At 39.6% G+C, this 25,357-nt stretch overlaps 1 protein-coding gene across 1 annotated transcript; it reads right to left on the bottom strand.

Annotated features, from left to right (window-relative positions):
• On the bottom strand, window positions 1-25,357 carry lmcd1 (LIM and cysteine-rich domains 1). The gene is made up of 6 exons (XM_053484551.1): window positions 25,263-25,357; window positions 15,084-15,172; window positions 14,356-14,611; window positions 11,356-11,691; window positions 2,992-3,207; window positions 1-1,826 (listed from the first exon to the last, which is right to left on the bottom strand). Exons 1-6 carry the CDS (start codon window positions 25,287-25,289, stop codon window positions 1,701-1,703), a joined length of 1,050 nt encoding a protein of 349 aa, XP_053340526.1. The 5' UTR covers window positions 25,290-25,357; the 3' UTR covers window positions 1-1,700.

Here is a 25,357-nt window from a genome sequence, read left to right as displayed (position 1 = left end):
CTTCACAGTCAGTGTGCAGAGCAGGAATATTTATAACAACCAGGACCTATTGTAATGTATTTATATGCACCTCAATTTTAATTTAAGACTGAGTTAAAAAAATAGAAAAGTTGAAAAGTTGAAAAGAGCGATCCCTTTAAGTGTCCTTTAGTACTATACAGTTGATGATGTACTTAAAGCTGCCACATGTTGCATAGTTGCATGGCATGGTTGTTAGTAGCAGATGGTACGATTTGAGCTTTTCAGAAGGCGCTGATCTCCTGGGATTTTATGCTCAACCATCTGTACTCTTTAAACAGAACTGGAAAAGAATCTCAACGCACACATCATGCATTAAGGCAAATGAGCTACAACCAAAGAAGACCACATTGTGTTCCACTTCTGCCAGCCAAGAAAAGTAATTTGAGGCTATACAGGGTGGGTATGGGTTCACCGAAACTGGAACATGAAGGGATCTTCTTCTTCTATTGTACCCCACGGTTCAAAGTGTCAGATGCTTTTCTGCTCACTGTGGTTGTAAAGAGTGATTAGTTGAGTTACTATAGACTTGCTGATTAGTTAATGACATGTATGAGCATAGAGTATATCATCTTAAATAAAAATGTTAAGAGATGTACCCAAATTCCGCCCAAATATTTAACTAGTACTTTAACATATATAAATCTAAAACAAGTGCTTCAGTTTAATAATTTGCACTTACATAAAGTCCGGGGTAATTATTTACATAATACTTAAGGACACTTAGTATAAAGTGGGGCCAGACACATCGCTTCACACTCCTCCACCATTAGAACCAATAAGTGACAGGGCTATGAAATATTTACAAACACACTTGCATTAAACACCCTCACGCGTAGGCCGCTTTCACTCCGTGAACTCTTTACCCATGTGTCTATACGAGACAGGATCTGTTTTATCTCTGACAACACCAGCAAATGGCTGCATGTGAAACTCCCGCTCACACAGCTAAGCTGGCAGAAAGGAAGCTGGAACGTTTCCCTTTCACGTCCAGAACCACCGCCTCGCACAGTTAGCGCTAATCATTTTCTTCATCTCTTTCCTTGCTTCTCTCACCCAGTGAAGATAAAGAAATAACAACGGTGTCACTTCATGCTTTGAGCTCATGTTCTTATCGATGTGTTAAACCCTCATTCTTTTATCTGTGAGTCATCTACAGTACGTGCTCTGCGTTAACCAGACGTACAATGCAAAACGCTCACAGGCCTAAAGGTCCATCCTGTTCATCACATCAGCTCCGTTCTCAGCCAAGTTGCACCCATGACCGCGTTAGAGAATGACGTGACACGTTAGTGCAGTATGGCTTTTCTCTAAACAGTAGGGCGTGGGTCGCTCTGTTTTCTAATCATCAGTAATGTACTAAAACCGCCGTTTTGAAGCTTTGGAGAAAAAAAGAAAGCCATTTTATTACAAACACTCACTTTCTGCTAAAGAAAAGTTGACTCTTTTTAAACATAGACATACGTTTTTACTTAGATATAACTGCCACCAATGTTTAATGTAATGGTGTGACGTCATTTTCTATTTCTATTTCTAATTCATATATAGTAGGGAAATACAGTCTGGATGGCACATCAAGGGTGGGAAAAACTTGCAACAACAACAAAAAAAAAAAACAATGCCATGAATCCAAACTGGCCTTCTGCTTCCACGCAGCAAACCGAATCGATGGCTCGGCGCTTTCATTTTTGGGGTTTCTTGGTGCAGCCGCACTGAACGCGGAGATTCTGGCCACACTGCCAGCAGCAGAAATGCTCTTTATGCCAGGTCTGGCCATTTTCCTGATGGCATGTCTCTGAGAAGATCAGCTACATGAGCACGACAGCAAGAACAAGAAAGAAAGAAAGAAAGAAAGAGGGAAATATAGAGGTTAGGATTTCACTTTTGTCAGATTTCTAGTCTTAGGTTAAAGGTCTTCAAAGTTCACTGTCTTTATCTCAATCTGCAACATCTGGGTAAACAAGACAGCGAATCTCATAATGATAAAAAAAAATGGAGTCAAGTGGTAACAATCAAAATCAAACAGCTTCTCATTCCAACCCAAATATGGGGACAAAACTTAACGAATTGAAAATTGCTCATTTTAAAATGCTTGCATGAAAGGCTTAGGTTTATATTCACTCTTACTGGAAGTTAGCTCCACCCCTTTTGGAAAGAGGCGTGTTCAGCTGCACTCCCATATCCTAAAATGGCTCGCGTGAGGCTTTTTGATTGTGAAGAATAACAGAGCACAGTTCTGAGAGTAAAACCCCCCCTTTATTTCTCTATATAATCCCCGGCTACACTAATGCATTTATCCCAGAGTTTCACTAGTGTTTGCGGCCATGACCGGCCTGCCTGCTTCAGGTCTGTAGCCTCCTAGAAACTCAAACATGTGGAAATGGCTTGGATCGAGGTCAGGGCTTTACAGAAGAGGTTGCAATAACTCCCAGCCGAGTTCCTGTAATGTGCAAGTGGTTTTGGTGAATGATTGTGAGTACAGTTCCCACCGACAGATGCATCTTTCCCTTGACTTGGCGACAAGTTATCTGTCGATTTTCAAGGATCAGGCGTTACATTCAATGAATGTTGACGGGAACGACTGCACTGGGCTCCAGGATCGTCATTCGCAGACGTACGGGCTACTACATCATTCGGATTTGTTTACTGCAGTCTTATAGAACTGGGTCTGAAATATTCTTCTGTAAATGTCAATGCCTTCATTCACAAGAAAATTCAATCACAAGCCATACTGTAGGTTTGATCTACCGCCCACCCCTACCCCACCCCACCCCACCCCTTATTTTCCTATGTGTTAAGTTTTAAAGACCTACTACTGAGGGCTAACTTGGGTTTTTAACATTTATTTTGTAAATACGGCCATATATAGCAGCATGACTAAAAGCAAGTGCTAGTATCTGAGAAATGTATTATGGGTAAATATTGTTATCATTCGTGTGATTAGGGTTCAATGCGTCTGAAATACATGATTACCTCATCGCAACCGGGACAGCGCGGCTTTAGACTCTGGCAGTAATGCCGGCCACAGAGCAGCGTCTCTTTCCTCCAGAAGTACACCAGATCAACCAGCGCCTCGCCACACTCCGCACACACAAAACAGGTGGGGTGCCAGAGGCGCTCGTATCCCGCTCTCTCGGCATACACGACGGGACTGTCCGGGGCTGCCAACTGCCCGCAGCCGCTACAGTGCTGCAGAGGGGGGGAAAAAAAGAAAGCTGGAAAACAGGCAGACATATACAATTTAAGAGCACACAGCACAGGAGGCACCTAGCTGACTACTACAATTAAATAATGAAAAACTGGCGTGTGGGTTAATCAGCATTATTTTCTGTACTTCCACTTGGCTTTGGAGAAGAGTTGTTAAAGTGTATATTTGAAAGGTTAAATTAGGTCCTCATCCAAATTTCCTGGGAGGATAATCAAAGCCACATTGTCAGGCTAAAATCCCACATGCCCCAAACAGAGCATTCCTGTTATGATAAAAACACAAATCAAGCACAGATGTTCTTCGAGATGTAATTATTTTCAGATTCGAACTGACTCCTCACGAAGGAAAAAAAAAAATCCTTCCTTAAATAAAAGGTTAAAAGAGGAAGACGTCGAAAAAAAACGTGATGCACCGATGAAATTCTGTGTATCTATAATAAATCAAGTAGGAAGGTCTTCAGATTTGTACAGTAACACATGAGTGAGGGTTTATGGGTGTGCGTGGACACATTGTTCTGCTCTTGTACTCTATGTGGTCCTGCAATTAGTTAATGTGCATCGTAAAAGCCAGTTTATTGATGAAGGATGACACACCTTCCTAACTCTTTCTAATAGATAGAACTTATTCTCATTCAAAATCTAAAGCCTGCATCATTCTGTTGTGGGTTGAATTGTAGATTTAAACTAGTTAAATTGCTCAAACTAAATGATTCCAGTCAGGATAAATGAAAAAGTTACACCCATGGTCGCTTTCTATTTATCAAGCCTACTGTGACACATGGAACTGTGCTTCATTTCTTCGACTTCCCAGACTGTTCTCTGTTTCTTGTTGCTTCATAATTCTGTAAATGGGTTCCTGCAACACTGCTCCCTTTGTCAGGATTCACTAAAGCTTGGGACTCACCTGTCACCACCCGATACGATATTATCACGGTACCTACGGTAGCTGTACAGTAGGTGTACCTATCCTACCTAGGTGTATCACAGTTTTCTAAATATCCCAATTCGATATTAAATATTTCCCAGGTTTTGTTACAATTTTAAACCTTTAAAAAAATATAACGATGAATTAAATGAAGCCCGGTCCTTATAATATTTGTTCTCACTTAAAAACCAAGCGCAGCATTTAGACAATATAAAATAACTTCAAATACAAGCGTTTAACAAAGACTAAACAGGATGAAAATGTATAGATAGTTCAGAGTGTACCACCTTAATTGCCTCCTTGACAGTGAGCGCACGGGTACACCGGGATTCTGACGCACAGAATTGTTTTTTTGTTGTTGTTTTTTTTATATAGGCAGATCAGAGACTCTGATCGCACACAATTGTTTATAATATAATGCCATAAAAACACGTTTCTATTGCACCCTTTGGAAGCTCAGTGCTCAGTACAGAATCAGTGATATCTGAGGCTAATTGGCTGATCAGCAGTCTTAGGCACTTAAACAGAAAAACCAGTCAGTTCTGTTCATCTCTATTATAAAAAAATCGAATATAAAGTCGTGAATATGCTGATATGTGAATCACCAAACCAAAAAAAAAACTCAATTCATAACTCGATCGATTTTCTTCCCATCTCTAGCATGAACGACTTTTATCCTTTTTTTATTTTTTATCCAAATGCGATGAGCGATCTCTTTCAAGAGCCCACATCCACAGGGAAGAGGGAAACAAAGAACAGTCTGATGAAAATAAAAATGAGGTGAATCATATGTCATGGCCTTAGGTGTATCTGAGCTGTTGTGGTTTACTTGTGACGAGTCAGCACGATTACTGTACAGCATTCAGTATCATGTCTGGAATAGCAATCTGCCGAGCCGCTCAGCTGGAATTTCGTGCTGAATGTTTGTTTTTCTCTTGTGCGAAAAGATTGGCTCTGATTGGATCAGTCTCAGATTTCCATTAAAAAAAACAACCTTTGTGCAAACGCCACTTGAATGTTTCTGGAAATCCAGAAGCATCACAGCTTACTTATGTATGTCTCTCATAAAGAACCTTAGAGAACCCCCTCAGCACTGCCATCATTTACTGTACATCAAATCAGACAAAACTGTGGCGACAACAACACCAGCACTGAACTCAAGCTTGTGCATCCAGTGTTCCTTTTGCATGTGTTTTGAATAACACTCGATCTACACAGGAAACCTCAATTAACCTTGAACGTTTTATTTGTTCGCTCTGTCGTAAAACATGACCTCACAAACACGTAATTCCCTAAAGCGAAGAATCTGAGCATGGGCAGGAAACAAACGGGAATACCATGCAGCATTTAAGATTCAAGACAAAGAACCACTGAGATTTTTACAAGCCTATAAATGCACCCTAGCAAGGCAAACCTAAGACCCACACTAATTTAGACAAAAACTGTAAAGGGTAAATCACTATCTTCTGTCTGGGCGAAAACTAAAAAAATCATGTTTAATGAACCCTTTTGACTGTAAAGATCAGATCGTAGATCACTTTAGGCGTAGACCCTGGGCATACTCTGCAGCAGTTCTAAGATAATACTTTTAAACTGGAGGAGCGGTGTAGTAGCTCAGTGAATTACTGTTAAATCATTGTTTTAGGCTAAATTAACACCATAAGGGTTAGAGTTCAAATCCCAAGCAATGAGCAACTGCACGCACGCACACGCTGTATTCTTGGATCGTATCCTACATCAATTGTAAAGCAAACTGTCTGCCAAGACGTGCTGAGCAAATCCTACCTTGGAATTTAAAAAAACAAAGTTTTGAATTGAGAAATAGAGGGGAAAAAAAGGGAGGATAATTATGCCATTAAGTCCCTATGCATAAATCTGGGTTTAGCTAGTTCCAGGCAGACCAGCACTTCTGTAATGAGATTATAACAGTTAGGGATGGTGGAATTTGTTGCATGAGTTCTCTGGGCACTATTCAGCAATCATTCTCTCTTTAAAACAGAAGATTTGCTTACACAGCAACAGGCATTATTAGCACAAGATACACAAAACCAGATATTTCCATCGATAAGCCAACATTAAGTGAAGTCTAGAATTTGTCACAATAACTTGGGGACATGAGCCGTGTGGTCATAAGAAAACCACTAGTCAGTAAGAAGCATAACCATTAAACTACTGACCTTATTCCAGAGCACTGATGCATCAAAGTGAAAAGGGAAGTACATGAAACGATGCACACATGGAGTCAGTCTTATGATATGTGGTTGCTTCAGTTGGTCAGGTCTAGAATGTGATGTGGCAATAAAATGAAGTCAACTGATGACCTGAATGTACTAAATGACCAGGGTATCACATCTATGGAGTTTTTCTTCCCTGATAGCACAGGCATATTCCAGAACTCAAATTGTGAAAGAGTGGTTCTGGGAGCATGAGGAATCCTTTTCAAAAGTGAAATGACCAGCACATTGTGTGTCGCAATCAAAGCTAAAGTCGTAAAATGAAATATTAAAGTATGTGACTTTATTTTTGGCCAGGCAGCACAGAAGTAAATTTAAAGCACGTAGCAAGTTAGTGTGCCTCTACACTTTAGAAAACATCTGGTTAACCCGGCTACAAGTTCTCTTTTTATTTTACTTTCACACTGCAAAAAATTTATCTTAGCAAGTAAAAATGTATTGAATATATTTGCATTCTTTACTTTCTTAAAATAAGAAGCACTCAGGTAGACTACATCTTGTGTCGACGTTGTAATCTGAAAGAGATCAGTGACTGCAAAGTATTGGTAGGGGAGAGTGTAGGCAGACACCACAGGGTGGTAGTGTGTAAAATGACCCTGGTGGTGAGGAAGGTGAAGAGGACAAAGGCAGAGCAGAGGACAAAGTGGTGGAAGTTGAAAAAGGAGTAATGTTGTGTAGTCTTCAGGCAGGAATTGAGACAGGCTATGGGTGGTCAGGAGGTGCTTCCAGTTGACTGGACAACTACAGCTAAGGTGATCAGGGAGACAGCTAGGGACAGAAATGTACTGACAGATGCCTAGAGAGTAATGAAATGAGTACTTTGAGGAGTTGATGAATGAGGAAATTGAAAGAGAATAGAAGAGTAGAAGTTGTGACTGATGTGGAGCAGGAAGTAGCAAAAATCACTAAGAGTGAGGTGAGGAGGGTGTTAAAGAAGATGAAGAGTGGAAAGGCTGTTGGTCTTGATGACATACCTGTGGAGGTATGGAAGTGCTTAGGCGAGGTTGCAGTAGAGTTTCTGACTAGTTTGTTGAACAAGATCTTGGAGAGTGAGAGGATTCCAGGGGAATGGAGGAGAAGTGTATTAGTGCCGATATTTAAGAACAAGGGAGATGTGCAGAGCTGTGGCAATTACAGAGGCATAATGTTAAAGGGGTCATACAGCACTACATGCACTATTTTAAGCTGTTTGGACTGAACTGTGTGTTAGGAGAGTGCGTACACAACCACTCTACGATGATAAAGAGCCGCCCAGTGGTTTTCTTTTCGTTTATTACAGTAACATCCCCCTTCTGAAATCAGGCCAATCGCAAAAGCCTTGCCTTGTGACGCCACACCACAAGAGGGCGTTCCTACACAAGTTGATTGACACTGGTGTATTAGCAAAAACCCGCCCCGAGTGAGAAGACGCTGTCGGCCATTGTTTTTTCGCCGCTGGAGCAAAATGACGCCTAAGCGAGTGTTGTGTACAGTTGTTGGGTGTAATAGCGAACACAGCAGTCGTCATTCACTACCTAGGGTTAGTGACCTAGGGTACCTACCTAGGGTTAGGTATCTGAGCCACTGAGGAGGCAGTGGCTGAATTTAGTTTTTAAAGCTAACGTCCCCGCTGATTTACCTAAATGCATTCATGTTTGCGATAATCATTTTTCACCAGACTGCTTTATAAACGCGGGTCAATATAAAGCAGGTTTTACTAGGAAGCTGCTCCTAAAAATCGGATCTGTACTAACGCTTCGTGTTCCTGCTTCATCTTCACCAGGCTCAGTGAGTAATTCCTTTTACTATGACTCTTTGCAGATCGCCTTTTCTAATAATCACGATGAATGTGAAGTGTAAGTTAACTTATACTCTCATAGAACATGGTTATGGCTTCTTCTCTGTGTACATCCGTCTCTATATAATCCCTAATCGCACGTTTATAATAAACAATGCATTAAGGTGATTGTCTAGTTGCAAACTGTGTACGTAGTCGGAAAACTATATTATGCTTACCTCTGTTACGTTAGATGGTTTATAACGATGTCTGTCGAAGATTAAGAAGTCATGTAAACACATCAGTAAACACATCGTGTCCGTATCTCTCTCAGTAAGCTTCTCTGCTTTTGTTGTTGTTGCTCGCGGCAGCGCAACAGCCCGTTAATTCATGCACATGCAGTGATGAGAAGGACAAATCGAGTCGATCATGTCCATTCTTTTAATTTCTGCGTTGTCAGGCGATATTACAAACTTCCGCGTAGGTTCCGTATTTAAATCAAACCAAAAACGACTGAAGAAAACAGACGGGCTCTATAATCCATAGTTTTCCAGTTTGGACTGCATTACCCACAAAGCACTGTGTTGTGGCAATGCTTTGTGGGTAATGCAGTCCGAAGCATTGCCCGCACTGGACTACACTTCCGTGGCTATACCCCACGTGTCACGCCCCACAGAACGGTGGGGGGGGGGGGGCGGGCTCAGCAGAGGTCATGAGCATTTAAATTAGCATGTACTGAAACAGGTTGCTGAGAACAGAGCTAGTTTTTACCAGGTAAAAGTAGTGGTTTTTTTACACAATCCTTTTGAATTTTTAATTAACGTATAATACAAACTTTTCATTAGGACCCTAAAGATCATATTAACAATTAATGAAAAATATAATGTGTAGGACCTTAAATGAGCCATACAATAAAGCTTTGGGAATATGGTTTTATGCCTAGAAAGAGTACAACGGATACAGTATTTGCTTTGAAGATGCTGATGGAGAAGTACAGAAAAGGTAATTGCATTGTGTCTTTGTAGATTTAGAGAAAGCGTTTGACAGGGTGCCAAGAGAGGAGCTGTGGTGTTGTATGAGGAAGTCTGGAGTGGCAGAGAAGTATGGTAGAGTGGTGCAGGACATGTATGAGAGCTGTAAGACAGTGGTGAGATGTGCTGTAGGTGTGACAGAAGAGTTTAAGGTGGAGGTGTGTCTGCATCAAGGATTGGCTCTAAGCCCCTTTTTGTTTGCTCTGGTGATGGACAGGATGACAGATGAGGTTAGATAGGAGTCTCCATGGACTATAATGTTTGCAGATGACATTGTGCTTTGTAGCTTGAGCAGGGAACAGGTGGAGCAAAATCTAGAAAATTGCTAAGGTTAGCCATAGCAAGACAGAATACATGTGTGTGAATGAGAGAAACCTAAGTGGAACGGGGAGGCTACACGAAGCAGAGGTAAAGGAGTGCAGGACTTAAAGTACTTAGGGTCAACTGTCCAGAGCAATGGAGAGTGTGGAAAGGAGGTGAAGAGGCCGGTACAGGCAGGTTGGAATGGGTGGAGAAAAGTGTAAGGTGTGTTGTGCGACAAAAGAGATTCAGCGAGAATGAAAGGAAAGGTGTACAGGACAGTGGTGAGACCAGCGATGCTCTACGGCTTAGAGACAGTGGCACTGAAGAAAAGACAGGAGGCAGAGCTGGAGGTAGCAGAGCTGAAGATGTTGAGGTTCTTCTTGGGAGTGACAAGGATGGATAGGATCAAGAATGAGTTTATCAGAGAGACAACCCACGTTAGAAGTTTTGGAGATAAAGTTAGAGAGGCCAGATTGAGGTGGTTTGGACATAACAAAATTATTATTAATAAAGCTGCATGGTTAACTTTCCATCTGGTCAAACAATAGTGAGCTTGACAAGCTGTTACTCAGACTAAAATATCAGCTACAACTACGACCAGATACGTACTTGTTCATTTAGTCATTACTTTGTCCAGCAAATACATTATAAATCTACAGTAAAAGTGATATTAAATCGTAACATAATGTATGATATCATATATCCTAAAAGTGTTTCATGGTTTTGCTAATTATAACATTTATTACATTAATTATGTTTTCTTAATTATAAAATAATAACAATATGAATAAACACACAACTGTGAAGCATAACTAGCAGCACTAGAAGGCGAGAGCAATTCAATCAATAAATCAATCAAATCAAAAGGCAGTCAGAATGTACCCGGTTCCAGTCTCTGATTGGCTGATATTGTCCCTCCTCCAGTCTGTGATTGACTGGAGCTTAAGTGAAAAGTTTATTCATTCTGAAGCAAAGGTTTTTGTTTTGCAAGTAAGTTTTTAACCTACAAACTTGATATTTACTTGCAGTGTAAGACGTACAATATGCTTTCCAATAAAGGTTAATTATTTGTATTAAAAGGACACAATTAATTACTTTTTGTGAACTGTTGTGTTAGTTTTCCTTACTAATATAATATAGTGTTTGTGTAAAGCTCAGGGACGTCCTGTTACGGTAATTGTGTAAAAGACGAGCAGCTACTGTACAATCTCAGTGTGCCAGATGAACCTGCTTTCAGGAAGAACACGTACAACACACACACACCTGATTACACACACACTTAAGTGACCAGTTTAATTAAAACCTATTTTCAATGTTGATTAAAAACTAAAACATCCCATGACTTTTTCAAAATGTCCTGATACCCTTTATTTTCCCAATACTTTTCCAGGTCTGCAAAACATAAATTATAAATTCCTGGATTTTTCCAGGATTTTCATGACCCTACAAACCCCTTCATAGACGCATTATCTATTTTCGCATCTAAAAAGCATGTGGCGGAAACTTTAAGCTCTAATTTTAATTCCCAGAGCATCACAGTTAATTCCCAGAACACCACAGTCTCACATGGCTGAGAGAAATATTGGCTGTAAATGTTCTTAAAACGCTGACACTGGATGTTTAATGAGAGAGAAAGAGACAGAGAGAGAGAGAGAAACAGAGAGAGAGAGAGAGAGAGAGAGAGAGGGAGAGGGAGAGGGATTGATGAAGATAAATGATAAATGTTTGGAAACTTGCTGTCCAAAAATCTTGAACAAATTAAGAGTTTTCCAGTCTTTCCAGAATGACAAATTAGCATTTTTTTCCTACTGGCATGGAAGAAAAATAAAAGAACCAGTCTTCCTGTGCGTGTGTGTTTTTGTGTGTGTCAGTCAAACTTACATATTCACCCTTCTTGCCATTCTCTTCCAGTGTGCCGTTGGTGGTGGGTTCTGGGTTTGGCTGTTCTTTCTCATTCTTCTGTTTTCCACTACTGTCTTTAGACATTCCTCCCTCTCCTGGCAGCGCTACCTCCCCGACTCCCAACGCCTCCTCCTTATAACTTTGTACAAACTGAGCCATGGCTTTGACTTCAGCCTCCGACAAGCTGTGGCACTGTGATGGGTCCTGATCGTAGGCTGGGAGCTGCCTCATCAACTGCCTGCGCCTGTGCAGCGCCCCTTCCGTGCCAGCCACGGGCCTCCTTTCCTCTGGGAGAAGTTCCATATACTGCATGGCCTGGTCCATGAAGAGAAAATATATTAGATTCGCTCATGAAAAACCTTTCAATCCTGGAGTTGTAAAAGCTTTACAAGCCACATCGTACAAAATTCCTGAAAGATCAAGCTAAATGTATTAGCTAGTAATGATAAAAATAAAAAAAAGAGGGACTATTATAAAAATAAAAATAAATGAGACAAGCTAGCTGTTCATACAGGAGACCCAGCATCCTTACTTTTAAGAGTTTAAGAGACATTAAACAGCCAATATATGACAAATTTTTTAAAACGAGCTTCTTGGTAGATTTAGAAAAAAAGTTCAAGGGGCCAAATACAGATCCTTGAGGAAGCCCAGGACAGCCACTCTATTCTTCAAGTCCTAAAAAATGGACTTTTTGGTTTAATGGTTTACCAAACTCCTATATAGAAATAACAACAACTTGGCAGGCTAAAGGAAACAAATGCAAGAGATGGGTTGAGCATAATCCAGCCTGAAGAGAACTCAGAGAAGGGAGGGAGCAGAAGAGAATTTAAACTGTCAAAAATCCCCTCTTTCAGTCTGAGTTATAATGTGCAATGAGTGCTTGTTTTTCTTGTGTCCACATGCTGTAGTTTAAGTCCTGATCATGTGCCTTTGTTTTGCTTCCATTCCGATCCCTAGCCTTCTTTTATCACTCTTTTGTTTCCTTCATTTGTGCGCGCATTCTGTGTGCAGTCTAATAAATTAGTTTTTTTATACCCTGCTCTCTAAATCCCTCTTTGTGAAATCTTGCCAGTTGTATTGTTCATTTCTGATCCTCCTTAGATACATCCTACATGTGTATTTACTTCTGGAGTTGAATTTTAACTCTTTTCTATTGCAGAGAATAAATCGTAGTTTTAATTTTCATTCTCCTTATCAGAAATCTAAGTATGGTCACCCAGTTCATAAGTAGATAAGAACATTTTAGTTTACAGTAGTTCCATGCTAGTCTCCTACACTGCTTAACTGGACAAAATTGTCGAGCGAACGAAAAAAAAAATCATGATTCATTCAAGTATCTGTTTGTCAGTAGTTGAAAACCATTGTTTACCTAAGAGAGACTAAGATTGCTTACTCAGCAGCAGGCTTCCTAGCCTACAGTAGTTCTTGCCAACAGACTACTTTGTGGCCTAACTGTAAAGGAACACTTTAGTGGAGGAAATTTAGCAGCCGCCTTAGAATAAGTGGATAATTTGCATCCGTTTAGCCAGTTGGACAGCTACACACAAACATTGGTTTTCTATATGTTAATTCGAAACAGGTGGCAATTCACTGTGCTTCTCTACGCTTTACGCTAAACTCCCGAGGCCACGGGCTGTGCCACGGTCGTCGCCTGGCATCGTAAACTTCTAAAGCCATCTTAAAAGCGACCGCAGATATTCCTAAACCCACTAAAAGAAAACATGCCCGCTCTGTATAGAGCCTGTTTAAGTAGAACAATAGCGCTACAGTTCTTTAAGTACTTTAGAAGACGGGTGCAATGAACTCGGAGAGACAATCCTAATTACTGCAACAAAAGCCACGGCACAGCACGAAGTAAGACAAAAGTCACCCTGAAGCGGTCATTAAGGCAAGCCTGGTTCAGATTCACACTCCTTAAACCACTGGAAAAACATGTTGATAGAACTTGTAGTCCTGTACAGACCTTCTCATCTGTCTCGAATAGGCAAACCATAATTCCAAGCTCCACCGCAGCGTACCTGCCAGACTCACTTTAGAAAACAAAAGCTCCCTACTACACGCTAGGTTTCCGGAGGTTCTCAGATGGCTGAGAAAAACAGGCAGCCATCCCCCTTGAGAAATGAACGTTCCTTGCTTCGGCACACAGCGGACACGCTCGCTGGCAGCCCAGAGCGGAACAGTAAAGCCAAAGGCTTATTTCCAGATCGCCACCCCACCCAAAAACTAAAGCCACATACGGTGCCTCTGGCAGGACTAATCACTGCATTAAAGTCGACTGGAACGCCAGAGAAGTCTGGCCAGGGCGAATTAAAGCTCTGTATAAGAATAGGTGCAGGCAGTGACAGAGAGTGATCGCGATGGAGAAAAGGTCAGGCTCGTTCCCGCATTTTAGAGTGCCAGATTATTCCAATGATCAGCAGATATCATTCTGTTCCCCTGATACCAAACAACTACCATTCGTTCTGGTCAAGTGAAACCCAACAACTTGTTATTCAGCCAGAGGACGATGTGTATAATAAAATAAAGGTTCACAGGGAACAGTTGTAGCCTCAAACACGCTATTAGATTTCTTCTCTCGAACGATGAAAATACTGGATAATCATATAGTGCAATCAGTACTGCTTTGAATATGAACTCTGAAAGAATGGAGCATGCTTACCAGAAGCTTCAAGGAAAAAAATCCAGGAAACCAACAGGAAAAAGTCCAAAATATTTTATGAATGTACCAATCAGAAAGCTCATCTTTCCCATACAGAATTTATTCAAAGGAAGGCATGAATGGTCTTGAGTCTATGCAAACTAGGCGTATAACTAGGCACTCCTATAGAAAGAGTTCCTTATGGGTTCTTTAGAAAGTTCTTGGGTTTCTTAAAGTGTTTGTCTAGGAGCTCTGTCCAACTACATGTCTACATTTCCTCCACTTAAACTTGGTGTAACTCTTAATCTGCGTCAATATAAAACCTTTTGATAATTTCTCACCAGTTTTTGAGTCAGGCCAGGTGGGGCCCAGTCATATGTGATGGTGTTAAAGGTGGGGTCTTTGCGAGACACCACAGGGTTGGTGATGATCATGCGGTTGCGTTTGTAGACCCTCAGGCCTTCTCCACCTTTCACTTTGGCGGTCAGGTGGGCATATTTGGAATATGCTAATAATTGGCCCATTTTATGGTCATCCTGGAGGTCTGAGCTGGGTGCATGGTCTTCTTGGCTGCAGCGACACTGAGTGCAAGCTTTTCTAAAGAAAGACAAATATTGAAATTGTTAGCATTGTAAAAAGAAAGAAAAAACAAAAAGCTGCCCTGGCTTGATAAAGGATGTTTAAAAAAAAACAAAAAAAAAACATGATTTGTTACTATGAATTTGTGGGCCTGGAAAGCACATTGCTATCAAAGCTTGGATCAATCAACAAAATGCATTTGTATTATGAACAGCTTAAATAATGTGCACTTAGCGGCGCTCTGTATATATCATATCAAGTGCAAAGCCCTTTAAAAAACAATACAGCGAGCTTCGACCCATCTGCCTATTTGCTACAAATCATCTTTCAGGCTTAAGGAAATGTAAACAGAGACGCCCACAACGGCTACAACACGCAAGTGGTGAGGCGAGCGGAGCATTCCCCAAACATCAAGGGAAAAGGAGAATGGAGGGTTAGAGAGCCTCATGTCCTCGTTTTCTTTACGTTTTTAGCAGAGAGAGTAAATCACCTCCAGGAATGTGGCTGGAATCCAGAGCAGATCCCTTTACATGTCAGACACGCCGCACCCTTTCCCGCTGGCGGCTGCCCCACTGACATCTGGGAGAAAAAAGACAAAGGCAAAAAATGAGAGAGAGAGAGAGAGAGAGAGAAAATGAGAATTCAGAGAATAAAGGAAAAACCATTTTGTGAGTTTCAGGGTCTCAACACTAGAAATACTGATATTAATTAGATTTGAATTTCATGGTTTATCAAACTCCTCTGGTAAAGCAATGAATTCTCCACATATAAATGTAAATAAATCATGCCGTCAGTTTGCATTAAAGATGAGCTCTGGCTTTTTTCGTCTTTGAATGTTATGAGTTATGAAAGTGTTGAATGATAGCCTATAATTACTGCAGTACAAGAGGGTAATAATTTTCATCCGTGATATGTTTACAAAATCCAAACAGCACACATAATGGGGGCTCTATATTTCTTTTACACTGTCCATGTGGCATTTGTTGTACAGTGCTAGGTTAATTTCAGTCGGACTAAACCGCTACTATATGGATCTTTAGGAGACTTAAAGGAGCAGTTTATAATACTTAAAGCCAGGAGCCTGTGAAAGTAAACTGCGCAGTGAAATGCAATGGAACCTTATTATTATTTCACGCAAGAAGCTTCACCCTAGTGCTCAGTATTGTGATGAAGTGAAAATTCTACCTTAGTTAGGATTAATAAATGGTTAGGTGTCATAGTTCAATAACTAAGTTTGTATGGTAGATATATTAACTATTAACGGTGAGATTTAATTTTCCAAATAATGGATTGAAATGGATGGAGTCATGTGACTACACGTGCAATAGTAGGTTTTTTATGTAAAATGTTACAACTGGGCAAGATTACATCGATTTGAGGTTCTGAATGTTGTTTTAAATCATTTTTAATTAACCGCCCGGTCCTACAGTACGGCATGCTATACATAAAAAACGACACGTTTCTTATAGGTGATGTTTAGGCTCATTTCAGGGCCAGAAAACCTTTAATGTAAACCAAAAACGGTATGCACAAATTTGCTGCGAGTTTAGATACACTTTGAAAAGTTACATACTACACCTTTAATAATAATGCAGCAACACAGACACGGTATAACATGGATTCACACTGGTGCAGACAAACATGCCGTCACACTTTGATGAAAGTCCCTTCAAGTACATGATTTACCAAGTCTCCCATAACTCTGACTGTGTGTATTAGCCAGCCAGAAAGAAATGGCTAAAGTAAGCCTTCCAAACGCAGGACAAGTACACACTCGTCCTATTCACTTCTACAAAGGTAATTATATGTTCCACAGCACATATCTGTGAAAACAATACAACTTCCTGAAACCTTATTCCAGGTTTTGCTTCTCCTTCTTTTAAAACACGTTTTAAGTTTGACTGGGTTTGATGTGTGTTACAGCAGAGTAATCAATAACTGGACTGGACTCTGACACTAAAGGACATGGTTGATGATTCATGCCTTAAAACCAAAAAAAGATTTTTTGTCCCCCCACAGATAAAGAACAGCACACAATACAGGACTTAAGCAGCGTCGCCTTGCACCTCCAGGGTCCGGGTTCAGTTCCTGCCTCAGGGTCTGTGTGCATGGAGTGTGCATCTTCTCCCTGTGCTTGGTGGGTTTCCTCCAGGTGCTCCGGTTTCCGCCAATTGGCGTTCCCAAATTGCCCATAGTGTGTCAAAAAGCGTGTGAGTGTGTGTATGTGTGTGCCCTGCGATGGATTGGCACCCTAACCAGTGTGTACCCTGTCTCATAACCCAAGTCTTTTGGGATTGGCTCCAGGCCTCCCGTGACCCTGTATACAGAATAATACATTATAGACGATGAGTGAGCGAGTGAGTGAGTAACACTTGCATATGAGGACTGTTTATTTAACGAAATAGTTAATATTATGCAAAATCTAACATAATCCCATTCCAACCATATACTTGGGCAGGTACAGCGACAATTCAGTTTGTTAAATGTCAATGAATTCCGACACATACTGCAAAATGTCATCGACTAGCCGAGACTAATTTGCTTTTTAAATTCAGCTCCTCTGGTGTTTTTACTGGGCCTAAGATTGATGTAGTTAATAGTAAGAGAAGCCACCAAGTTCAATATTGTTCATGGATAAATAATCACATCTGACCCTTTAAGTCAATTGTTTTTCAACAGATTTGCCAAAGAATATATCGCACTGCTAAAAACACTACTCGTACTACAAGAAGAGAATTTTTTGTCTTCATTCAAAAGGCTTGTGTGCACATGATTGTCTTGAGCCATGTCTATTAAGGCGAGTGCAATGCGTAAACCAGAGGATGTCTCCAGCTACAGTGCTGTGAAAAAGGATTTCAGATTTTTTTTTTTTTTTTTTTTGCACATTTAGCACATTTAAATGATTTAGATCATCAAAAAAAATGTATTACACATAGGTAACCGGAGTGAATACTAAATGACGTTTTCATTTATTGAGGAAAAAAAGGCGGTCCAAACCTGCCTGGCCCCTATGCGAAAAGGTAATTTCTCCCTCTTGTTAAATCATGAATGATCTGTGATTAACCACATTTTTTTCACAGCACTATTTATTAACCTTGCGGCTGCAATGCAAATTTAAACGACTGTAAACAAGTCTTAAGTTATAATTTTGTATACTTCATTCATGGCTCTCACAACCTTCTGGGCAAGAGTACAGGCACTTAACTGCTGATCTACCCCAAAAATAGCACCTATGTTCTAGAATGACACTCCATTGTCCAGAAAAGGCGAGTATATGAGAGGACAGGTATGAGCAATGTAATGAGGACATGGGAATGTGAGATATGCAGCAACAGCAGCTTAGAACAACTCTCTCAGGAACCCATTTGTCAAATGGTCACTCGGTCAACACACACAAAAAAAAAGCCCACAGTCAATACATCACACCATGGCGCGAGTGTAAGATTTATACTGCAGAGACTTCGGCTTAAGCCCTGTGATTAATTGTCAGGTAAAATAATAATAATAATCACATCATAAATAGAACGTGAACAAAACAACACAGCGCGTAACCATGGCACTAAAGCCTTATATAAAAAAAGCAGGCATCATTATCTCAGGATTCCAGCATCCTCATGTAACAAGTCAGTGTTACTAACTCGTCTCGCACCGACTCGGCACACTTTCAGCCCTGTGACATGTAGTAATGGATGACTCCTGAACCGCTACAGTATGTTGTTTAGTTCGGAGGTTCAGGTTTCCACTAAAGTACACAGGTCAAGTGGATATTCATCACCCAGAATTACTCACAAGTACAACAAAGAAGCTAAATGACTCCAGACTCCGTCTCCGTATCCACAATAATCCAATAACAAAGTCATTATTCATCAGTCATACATGAGATTTATTCTGAATGAACCTCACAAATAATATAATAAATAAATATTATTATAATACTCCGTGCAGGCAGTTCATTCACACTGAACGCGTCATTGAATAAAAGCCAAAAGTCTTATTTAGAACTTGTCAAGTCCTTTAACATCATAATTTTAGTAACTTTTAGACTTATCATCCAAATGGACTTTTTTTTTATAAATTTGGAATTCATCAAATAGAGCACAGATATTTTAAACAACAGAATTTTTTCATATTGCAGTTTTTATTTAATCTGGTTTAATGCCGGATGCTGTTCCCGTTGCAACCCACCCATTTCTCCACACTGGCACTGTGGATACGCTTCATCTCTATACAGCATACAATATGCCATTTGGAGACATTATAATACTTAAATAAGAGGCTTTGATGCAGATCCTAAAGGTTACATAACTGTAGATTTAAGAAACATAACCTAAATTGCCAAAAAGTAAAAATATTTAACTCTGCATATGTAAATATGGAGATCGAAACAGTATTAAGACACTGAAATGTTTTTTTTGCCAACAGTCAAGCAGCCGCTTGTATCTGAAATGTTCCACATCCAGCTCAGCCGTAAACCCCTCAGTATCCTGTGAGCAGGCAAACCGTCTGTCCGAGTGTTGTTCCAGACAGTAGAAAATTAAACAGAGAGAAAGCCTGAGTCAGAAGGTTGATGGTTGAGTCTAACAGAAGTCATGGCGAGCCCGGGGGACCAGAAAGCACACAAATACCGGGACTAATGGGATCTGAGCAATAATGCAGGAAAATTAGCAGATCATTGACTTGAAAAAAGTAAACACAAATACGTCATAACCCAAAATACCCTAAATGGAAATGTTAAAAAAGGACTCCACAAACTACTTAAACAGAAATATGTATCAAAGCATTTTGAAGACCTTTTGTAAACGTGATATGGCGAATACCATGATGGCTGGTGAATGATAGCTAAATCTAATACTAGGTATATCCTTTAAAATCCACATAAACATCTGTTTATTTGTACATTTGGTTTTAAAGTATTACTCAAGCTACCTATAATTAATTGTGTATTAACACAAGCATAACATAGCTACAAGATCATGGCTGTTTGCTAATGGACTAGCAAACTGCTTTGCCAGCACCTAGCATGCTAGTTATCGGACAAAGAGGAAAATCAATGCAGTCGTGTAGTGCGATTCTTTTGTGTAGCAAAACTGGGTCCAAAATAGATTTTTAAAATTATTTAGACATTTAAATATTTTTGCAATTTATGTGAAAAAAATGTCCCTTAATAATACTACAGGTGGTGCTTTCTAAACTATTTACTTGTTGACAAGCAGCACAGCGTCCTGTGAGGTACAAGCAAAGTATTTAAAGTGCCCCTATTATGCCATTTTAAAGGTTGCTATTATTGCTTAATGAGTCTCTCGAAACAGGTTTACATGTATGCAAGGTCAAAAAATACTTAAGTTTTTTCCAAAAATAGATTTAATTTTACCCCATTTCTAAATGATTCGTAAACGACTCGTGTGAAGCAGTTTGAAAATTTAAGTCTGTCTAATCCCCTCCTTTCCGTGAGCCCTCGCTGCTGTGATTGGTCAGATGGTGCGGTCCTTTATGATCGGTCTACCGCTACAGCGTGTGTCGGAAAAAGAAACGTCCATGACCATAACTGAACGACGGCTCTGGAGACCCATCACTACATAGAAAAGATGGCATCGGTTTTACCCTATTAATTTGAGTCTGACGATGAAACGGTTGAAGTGGCACATCGACAAGAAACATTTCACAAGCACGACTGGAGCAGGACGTTTCTCGGTGGTAAGTGTCATATGTTGACAAGAGTGAGGTAACGTTAATTGTAAGATGTGATAGCATAGTCATTGTAATATTTGTTTAGGAGCACATGTGAAAATTGTACTGTTTGTGGGCGAGCAAGTTGTTCGCGACGTTAGCGGACATTATGCAAATATGTTATTTATCCGTAACAGAAAAAGATTCAAATTGCTAACGACTCGTTTGGGCAAATGTGAGCCGACTCTTTTTTTTCGTGCACTGTCGGCATCACAACTTTGCAAGGTTGAGTTTATGTTCACATACAGCTACATGACACACTGCATGAAAGATCATATTTCAAAATGCATAATAGGGGCACTTTAATATGTTTGTTTAGAATTGTAACAAACTATATTAAATTTTAGACAGAATTGTACGGAATCGGGATATTTATTAAATTGTGATTCTTATAAAATAGCAATACAGATACCTAGTACACACATTTTCTGTATCATAACATATGTATAACATATACAGTGGTGTGAAAAACTATTTGCCCCCTTCCTGATTTCTTATTCTTTTGCATGTTTGTCACACTTAAAAGTTTCTGATCATCAAACACATTTAACTATTAGTCAAAGATAACACAAGTAAACACAAAATGCAGTTTTTAAATGATGGTTTTTATTATTTAGGGAGAAAAAAAATCCAAACCTACATGGCCCTGTGTGAAAAAGTAATTGCCCCCTGAACCTAATAACTGGTTGGGCCACCCTTAGCAGCAATAAATGCAATCAAGCGTTTGCGATAACTTGCAACGAGTCTTTTACAGAGCTCTGGAGGAATTTTGGCCCACTCATCTTTGCAGAATTGTTGTAATTCAGCTTTATTTGAGGGTTTTCTAGCATGAACCGCCTTTTTAAGGTCATGCCACAACATCTCAATAGGATTCAGGACAGAACTTTGACTGGGCCACTCCAAAGTCTTCATTTTGTTTTTCTTCAGCCATTCAGAGGTGGATTTGCTGGTGTGTTTTGGGTCATTGTCCTGCTGCAGCACCCAAGATCGCTTCAGCTTGAGTTGACGAACAGATGGCCGGACATTCTCCTTCAGGATTTTTTGGTAGACAGTAGAATTCATGGTTCCATCTATCACAGCAAGCCTTCCAGGTCCTGAAGCAGCAAAACAACCCCAGACCATCACACTACCACCACCATATTTTACTGTTGGTATGATGTTCTTTTTCTGAAATGCTGTGTTACTTTTACGCCAGATGTAACGGGACACGCACCTTCCAAAAAGTTAAACTTTTGTCTCGTCGGTCCACAAGGTATTTTCCCAAAAGTCTTGGCAATCAATGAGATGTTTTTTAGCAAAATTGAGACGAGCCTTAATGTTCTTTTTGCTTAAGCGGTTTGCGCCTTGGAAATCTGCCATGCAGGCCGTTTTTGCCCAGTCTCTTTCTTATGGTGAAGTCGTAAACACTGACCTTAATTGAGGCAAGTGAGGCCTGCAGTTCTTTAGATGTTGTCCTGGGGTCTTCTGTGGCCTCTCGGATGAGTTGTCTCTGCGCTCTTGGGGTAATTTTGGTCGGCTGGCCACTCCTGGGAAGGTTCACCACTGTTCCATGTTTTTGCCATTTGTGGATAATGGCTCTCACTGTGGTTCGCTGGAGTCCCAAAGCTTTAGAAATGGCTTTATAACCTTTACCAGACTGATAGATCTCAATTACTTTTGTTCTCATTTGTTCCTGAATTTCTTTGGATCTTGGCATGATGTCTAGCTTTTGAGGTGCTTTTGGTCTACTTCTCTGTGTCAGGTAGCTCCTATTTAAGTGATTTCTTGATTGAAACAGGTGTGGCAGTAATCAGGCCTGGGGGTGACTACAGAAATTGAACTCAGGTGTGATAAACCACAGTTAAGTTATTTTTTAACAAGGGGGGCAATCACTTTTTCACACAGGGCCATGTAGGTTTGGATTTTTTTTCTCCCTAAATAATAAAAACCATCATTTAAAAACTGCATTTTGTATTCAATTATGTTATCTTTGACTAATAGTTAAATGTGTTTGATGATCAGAAACATTTTGTGTGACAAACATGCAAAAGAATAAGAAATCAGGAAGGGGGCAAATAGTTTTTCACACCACTGTATATACAGTATATATATATATATATATATATATATATATAGAGAGAGAGAGAGAGAGAGAGAGAGAAAATATATAATCAGCACCAATACTGGGTTCTGGGTTTTGGCCAAAAGGGTTTGGTTTAATGGTCCAGGGAGGGAACAAAATACCAAATATATATACCAGAAATATATATACCAGAAATATATATGATCTTATTTGGACTCAAACATCATAGAGTCCTATAGGTTGATGATTATGGAGAGATAAGACTAAAGTGGTGATAAAACAAACTAACTAACTAACATAACTACCTACAGAATTGGCATATGTTAAAGCCTGAGCTCACTCTCTATCCACTTTAATAGGAACACCTGCTTATTTATGCTGTTGTCCAATCGTGTGGCAGAATATGTATAAAAATCATACAGATACCAGCCAGGAGCTTTAGTTAATGTTCACATTAAACATCAGAATGAAGAACAAAATGTGCTCTTTGTGACTTGAACACAAAAAAAATGGTGTGCGGAGGGTCTGCAGCCTAAAACACCTTGTTGATGGGAGAAGAGTGACCAGATGGTCTGAGGCGAGCGAACATACAGTATATAGTAACTCCATCACTCTGTGGTGAGTAGGAAAGCATTTCAGCATTAAGAAAACTCCAAACCTTCTGATTGATGAGCCAAAAACAGTAATGATACATCAAGGCATGGATTCCACTAGACCTCTGATCGTGTGCTGTCGTATTTCCACAAATAAATACACACAAATACTTTTTCTCTATACTCTTCATTTATCCCGTACAGGGTTGTGGAAAGCCTGGAGCCTATCCCAGGAGACTGAGGGTACTAGGCATGGTACACCCTTGATGTGGCGCCAATAAATCACAGGGCGCACAAGTACACACACAATCTGGGCAATTTAAAAACACGAAATTAGTGTAATTTGCAAGTCTTTGGATTGTGGGAGGAACCCGAGAGGAAACGCACTCTCACTGACGAGAACGTGCAAACTCCACACACACACACAGACCTGGGACGGGAATTGAATCTTAAACCCCAAAGGTGCAAGGCCACAGTGCTAACCACTACCCCACCATGTCACCAGGACAAATACATATTTAGAAACAATTTTCTGATCATATTTGTAACTAAATGATCCTGATATAAGAATTTCATAAAACAACAACTATAAAATACTGTTCCTACATTGAGAAAAGAAAAAGTTATTTTATTACGTCCTATAAGCACCTGAATAAAGTTTAAGATTCTTTAGGCCTCTTTATTGCACATGCTCCAAGCTCTGGAACTCTAACGTGCAGCCGACATTAATGACTCTTTATGTAGCCTCTGGTGTGTGGCTATTAAGTGCCGGCCACTTTTCTTTCACCTGACTCTCTTGACAGGCCAATTAAAATAGTTTCCAACATTTCACTAGCACCTTTCTGAAATTCCCTTCCTGTGCATTGTGTGTTGTACCAGTGTGACTCAGCCTTCTGTTTGGGCACTGCTTCCAGCAGAGAAGAATGCTGATCATTCACATTTTCACAGACAAATTTAGAGAACTCGTTAGGATACAAAAGTCACTTTCATACTAAAGCTAGCAGAATTTTGCAGCCTAAGGATAGGAAATCATTCGGTGTATATATAATATATATATATACACACACATGTATGTATGCATATATACTATATGTATATACATGTGTGTGTGTACACCAAAACTATTCAGCACAGCAGGAGCCTTTTTCCTAATTCAATCACAGTCACAAATAGCTCACCAGGATCATCTGTTGTTTTATTATTGCATATTAAACTTACTTTAAACTGAACATTGGCTCACTTCGAGTACTAAATTCCTAAAACATATCAATAAAAATGATCAATAAAATTCTCCACATCTGCTACAGAAACATCAACATGTTTATTTATATAGTTATTACACCCTGATTCATATCTACAAATCCTGTAATGTTCATACACTCATGCATCACAATTTCCTTACTATAATGTAATGCACAGTTAATAATGTAATGTCAGTGTTGTTTGCACAGTCCCACACATCTAGACTTTTTTTAATAGTTGTTATTTAAGCTGTACAGTGTGTATTGTGTGTATATATATACCTATACCTTATACAGTAGATACTATTATTATATACGTAAGATGTATATGCATGAGTTGTGCATGTTTTGCAAATAATATGCCCATATGGTTTGTTTTGCTTCAAAGCCATGAGCAGCCAAAATTCCTTGTACACATACTTTGGCATAAAATTTTATTTTGATGAATGTAATTAAACTGGAGAGGTTAAATTAGGGGTTTAGTAATGCACATGCAACACAATGCGATAATTCAAATGTGATCCAGAGCGTTATATAAAACATTATTACAACCTGATTTATATCTACAAACTACAAATACTGTAGTGTTCATTCACTCATGCTTAACAAGTTCTTCACTATAATGTGACACATGTTGTGCACTCCTACTGTATACCTTGCTCGAAAGTCACGAGCAGCCAGAATTCCTTACTTGTGTTAACAGACTTGAGCAATAAATCTTATTTTGATAAATGGGTGAAAGATGTGGAATTAGGAGTTTAGTATGTGCATGCAACTTTTTATAAAGTTACAATAGCACATGGCAATTTATAATAAAATATTATATATCATTTAATTATTATAAATAAAAACATACACCCAAGAAAGTTTTTGCACCATACATAATAATATAATATGAAGTACAAATAAGTGCTGTTTATGGCATTTTTATGATTAAAAACTTTATGAACAATACTTTTAATGAGAGAGAGAGAGAGAGAGAGAGACAGAGAGAGAGAGAGAGACAGAGAGAGAGAGAGAGAGAGAGAGAGAACACAGATTCTCACCTTCTGTATCCCGGAAATCATATCCATTTTGTTGAAGGATCGTTATTTCTAAAGTCCAGACAATCTCAAGTGAGTGAAGTCTCTGTGGTCCAGAG

This window comes from Clarias gariepinus, chromosome 23 (genome assembly GCF_024256425.1).
Source record: "Clarias gariepinus isolate MV-2021 ecotype Netherlands chromosome 23, CGAR_prim_01v2, whole genome shotgun sequence".
Taxonomy (NCBI): domain Eukaryota; kingdom Metazoa; phylum Chordata; class Actinopteri; order Siluriformes; family Clariidae; genus Clarias; species Clarias gariepinus.
Note: the sequence above shows the minus strand (reverse complement) of the source record. Positions and strands in the feature narration are given on the sequence as shown.

What these genes read in the sequence shown, in the direction of transcription:
- lmcd1 (XM_053484551.1), bottom strand. Translation starts at nt 25,289, where the DNA reads ATGGATATGATTTCCGGGATACAGAAG. An exon ending in TGATTTCCGGGATACAGAAG is followed by an intron (nt 15,173 to 25,262) that starts GTGAGAATCTGT and finishes TTTTTCTCCCAG; the next exon opens with ATGTCAGTGGGGCAGCCGCC. An exon ending in CTGGCCTGACTCAAAAACTG is followed by an intron (nt 11,692 to 14,355) that starts GTGAGAAATTAT and finishes TTCATGGACCAG; the next exon opens with GCCATGCAGTATATGGAACT.